Here is a 4,270-nt window from a genome sequence, read left to right as displayed (position 1 = left end):
TATTATACATATGTACACACGTTATGTTACATTTTAAAAATTAATTACATATTATTTTTTGATTATTTATCATTTTGAAAAGCAACGAAAAATAAATGAATTAAATTGAATTAAATGAATTTGTTGTACATATTTACATTTTAGAACTTGCTCGAGACTGAATGAAATTATTAGAACTAATATTATAAATATTATTATAATTATGTTAATATAAATAAAAGATAATTGTTTGAATTAAGTTTTACGTGATGTACGCTTCCGTCGTCCCAAAATGTTCCAAAAATTTAAATTACTATTTGGTTCAAATAGTCCTATTAAAGGATAACCAAAAATTGATGATCCAATTTTATCAGGTGAAGCGTTAAATAAAAAACTGCTATAGTAATTTGTTTCACGATTGATTAGTTGTTCTTTTGAGTGATCGTGTTCACCAATATTGCTATTAGCTTGTACAGCTGTTGGACTTTTATTGAGTAATCTTGGTTGTTGGGATTGATGTTGGTATTGATACTGCTGTTGTTGTTGTTGTTGTTGCTGCTTTTTGATGTCTGGAGCAGTTTGGGGATAATAAATAGGTTTTAATGGACGAAATGCTGGAATATTATATTTAATTGGCGGATAATAACTATTGTCGTATGATTTTGCACTTACAGTTTTTTGTTGTTGTTCTATTAATGGTGTAACATGATTATAATCATAATTTCGATCATATGATGATGTTGATGTTTGTATTTTATATTCATAGTTATTTAATTGTAAAGTTGGTGTTGTTAAAATTGGGGATGATTCTGGCACATTTTTATCAATATTATTATTATTACTAAGATGATTTTGTTGTTGAAAGTTATATGAGGGAGTAGATAACGGTGGTAATTGTTGTGTATAAATTTTTTGTCCATATTGTAAATTATTGTATTGTGGTTGTGGATAAATGTAGCCTTGATCTGAATAGTCCTCATTATTACTATTATCTTGGTTGTTGTTATTAACTTTATTTATTGGCGCAATTGTTGTGGGTTGTGATGATACCGTTACAGGTATAATATCGATTGCTGGGTCGTATTGAGAATTCAATATTGGATATTCCTGTGGGATAGGATATAAATTAGGTGGAGGTTGTATATTTTCATTTGAATCTGGGTACTGATAATCAGGTGCAGAAATATCTGGTTCAGTTGGAGTTAAGTCTTGCGTAATATAATAATCATAATTTTTTAATTTATTTAGAATTGAATATGTCTCATTAAGCCGTTTTGTTTCCATTAAATCAAATTGGGATAGTTTGACATTTATAATTTGCAAATTCTTAGGTCGTTTTACTTGATTAGTTTTTGTATTATTGTTATTATTATTATTTTTTACTCTTGACTGATTTTGATTTAATGTTGGTCTTTTATTATTTTTTCTGTTTTTGTTACTGCTATTGTTTGCATTGTTACGATTATTAATTTTATTATTTCTATTATTAACATTATTTCTATTGCCGTTAACAATATTTAGATTGTTGTTACCGTTATTATTGTTATTTGCACTTGCTTGTAATAAATTTTGACCTGCAATTATTATTCCGGGTCTTGATCTATATTTCGATGCATCGAAAAATGCATCAACACATGAAGATTTTTTATTATCAAAATCATAATTTAAAAATATTACTACAAGTAAAAATAACCACGAATTTACAGAGATCATTATATGGACGATAATTAAATGACAAAGCGATATAAAACAAAATAAAAATCAAAAGAAAATAGAAAATGACAGCTTTAATAATTTTATTAAAAACAAAACACTTTAATTCTTTTCTCAAAATTAAATATTTTTTCGATTATTATTGTTAAACTGCCTCCACTAAACTATTTTTCAATTTTTGTCTTGACTTATTAATAAACCAAAACTATGATTAAATATTTTTCTCTTATAAATTCAGTTCATATATAAACATGTTATAAATTGCAATAGCATAAAATTTAAAAAGTATTAGTAAAATAATAAAAACAATTTTTTTGGGGGTTGCAATTTTCATTCAAGTTTTAAGTGTGTTGAATGAGCACATTAAGTTTATAAATTTGTAGAATTTATTCAAATTTTCTTTTAGTAAATTTTGAAATAATTTTTCAGAAGTTTGACAATTCTAATTTATTTAATAGTTTTAATGAAATTTAAGTCAGAGGAAACGTAATGAGTTATGACATTTAGACCTGATTGTGTAAACTTTTAAAATAAATTTTATCGAACTTTTCATTATTATTACTAATACTGAATTGGTTGAGTTCTTTGACATGTTGGTTCAAAATAACCAATTTGTGGACACAAGAACACGTTTTCTGTTTGAGGAAGGTTCGTTGGTTGCAAGTTTTATGAGTACACATAATATAATAAATTAGTTCGCATATTTCGCACGTATACGTTTGTAAGTTCGAGTCATAATTTGGGTTATCTATTTCACATAATTGTAAACAAGTTGATTCGAGTTAAAAATAATAGTTGTCAGATTAAGGCATAATAAAAAAAAATATGTTGTTTGGTGAATATGAGACGGACTAATATGAAAATGTTGTATTATTTTTTTTTATTTATTTCATATGCTTAGCTTGTTTAAGTTAGAAAGAAAACAAAATATAAAAATACAAAATATAGTTATTATAGTTTCATATTTTAAAGTTTTTTAATAATCGACTTGTGCTATGGACTTTTCCAAGTATTAGAGGAGAGGAAAACATGTTTGTCCTGTATTGAATACTACAGAATGAAATTCGAATATGCATTAGTATACATGTACACACACATAACTATTCACTATAGAAATATAAAACCCACTCTATATATTAATAATTATAATTAAATTATAATATTCGATTCAGTAGTCGACTATAGTGTTTGATTTGAAATTTTTCCTTCTTATTCCATTGCTATTAAACATTAGTCTAACAACATAATAAACAGAAAAAATTGTAAAAAAATTGTGAAGTAAAAGAAAATTGAATACAACTTGCTGATAAAACTGGAAGCATATTCTATAGGTGATACGACAAGCTACATTTAAATGCATACGTATATTCATATGTACATACATACCCATGCATAATGAAATCCATTAATCGAATATAATGTTATGCGAGTTTTCGACATTCAATAAATTTTCAATTTAAAAATTTTTTATTTAAGTACGTTTTTCATTAAAAAAAAGAAAAATATAATATCAAAAAAATAATAAATGATTCACTTAGAAAATTTAAATTGTAAATTAAATTAAAAAATTATCGATAATCATATATTAATTGAATTTTACGATTGAATGTTGATTTGAAATTTGTAATAAAAATTTCAAGTTCCCGACGTGAGAAATTTCCTTCGTGACAAAATCAATTAAGTAAATTTTTATGTAAAAATCCTTACGCACAACTTGTTGTTTTGGAACTCTTAAGTAAATTTTGTGCGAAATATAATTTGAACTTTGTTCGTTTTGTTTCAGAATAATAACCCTATTAAAGTGGTTGACGGATTAAGCTCAAATGGAAAATAAAATAAATTTGTCTGACGGTAATTGCAAGGTTATATTATTTAATAATAATAACATAGTTGTCGGTCAGTTAAGTATAATGCAAAATTCATTCGAGAATCGCTTTCGAATAATGAATTTCTTTTTTAACGATTCTTCATGAACCTTCCCAATCTTTCTTTATTTCATGAAATATTCTATAAAAATAATAACAGAATGTTTTGCAATTATGATTATGATGTTTATATTTTCTCAGTGTAAAGTTTTTTCGAAAAATAATTTCATATTTTTAAAAGTAGATTAATTGCTTCAAAATAAAACTAGAAAATTACTTCATAGTCTTGCCAGCGTGTTTCGAATTTGTCTATAGAATGATATTCAATATTTTGAGAAACCTTTTGGCTAACAATTTTTTTTTTAAATATTGAATTTTGTATATATTTATGTGCACAGAACACATAAAACAAATATAAGATCGCAGTTATTTACGTAAATTGCAGTACCAGTTTAATTTTATAGTTAATTAATAATTGGGTAAAGCAGAAATGTTTCTGATTATACTTTTAATACTCGACTTATAGTCTATTTTAAATTCTAAAACAGATGAATAAATATTAAATTATTGTTTGTAAAATTGTTACCATATTTGGATTTATATCTATCAAACAAATTAAATCACTCTGTATTAGTTTTTAAACATAAGTTTGTTAACCTTTTAGTCGCAGTTAATTGATTTTGTGTAAACCAATTATGAATATTAAAAAGTTC

General features: G+C 24.8%; 1 protein-coding gene across 1 annotated transcript; it reads right to left on the bottom strand.

The window, feature by feature from the left end:
• Window positions 1-258: 258 nt before the first annotated feature.
• LOC129611112 (GATA zinc finger domain-containing protein 15-like) lies at window positions 259-1,844 on the bottom strand. Its single transcript, XM_055524066.1, has 2 exons — window positions 652-1,844; window positions 259-548 (listed from the first exon to the last, which is right to left on the bottom strand). Exons 1-2 carry the CDS (start codon window positions 1,690-1,692, stop codon window positions 402-404), a joined length of 1,188 nt encoding a protein of 395 aa, XP_055380041.1. The 5' UTR covers window positions 1,693-1,844; the 3' UTR covers window positions 259-401.
• Window positions 1,845-4,270: the final 2,426 nt, after the last annotated feature.

The sequence above is a fragment of the Condylostylus longicornis genome, unplaced genomic scaffold (genome assembly GCF_029603195.1).
Source record: "Condylostylus longicornis isolate FDR11 unplaced genomic scaffold, ASM2960319v2 ptg000048l, whole genome shotgun sequence".
Classification (NCBI taxonomy): domain Eukaryota; kingdom Metazoa; phylum Arthropoda; class Insecta; order Diptera; family Dolichopodidae; genus Condylostylus; species Condylostylus longicornis.
The sequence above is the reverse complement of the archived record's forward strand: the minus strand, read 5'-3'. Positions and strand labels throughout refer to the sequence as shown.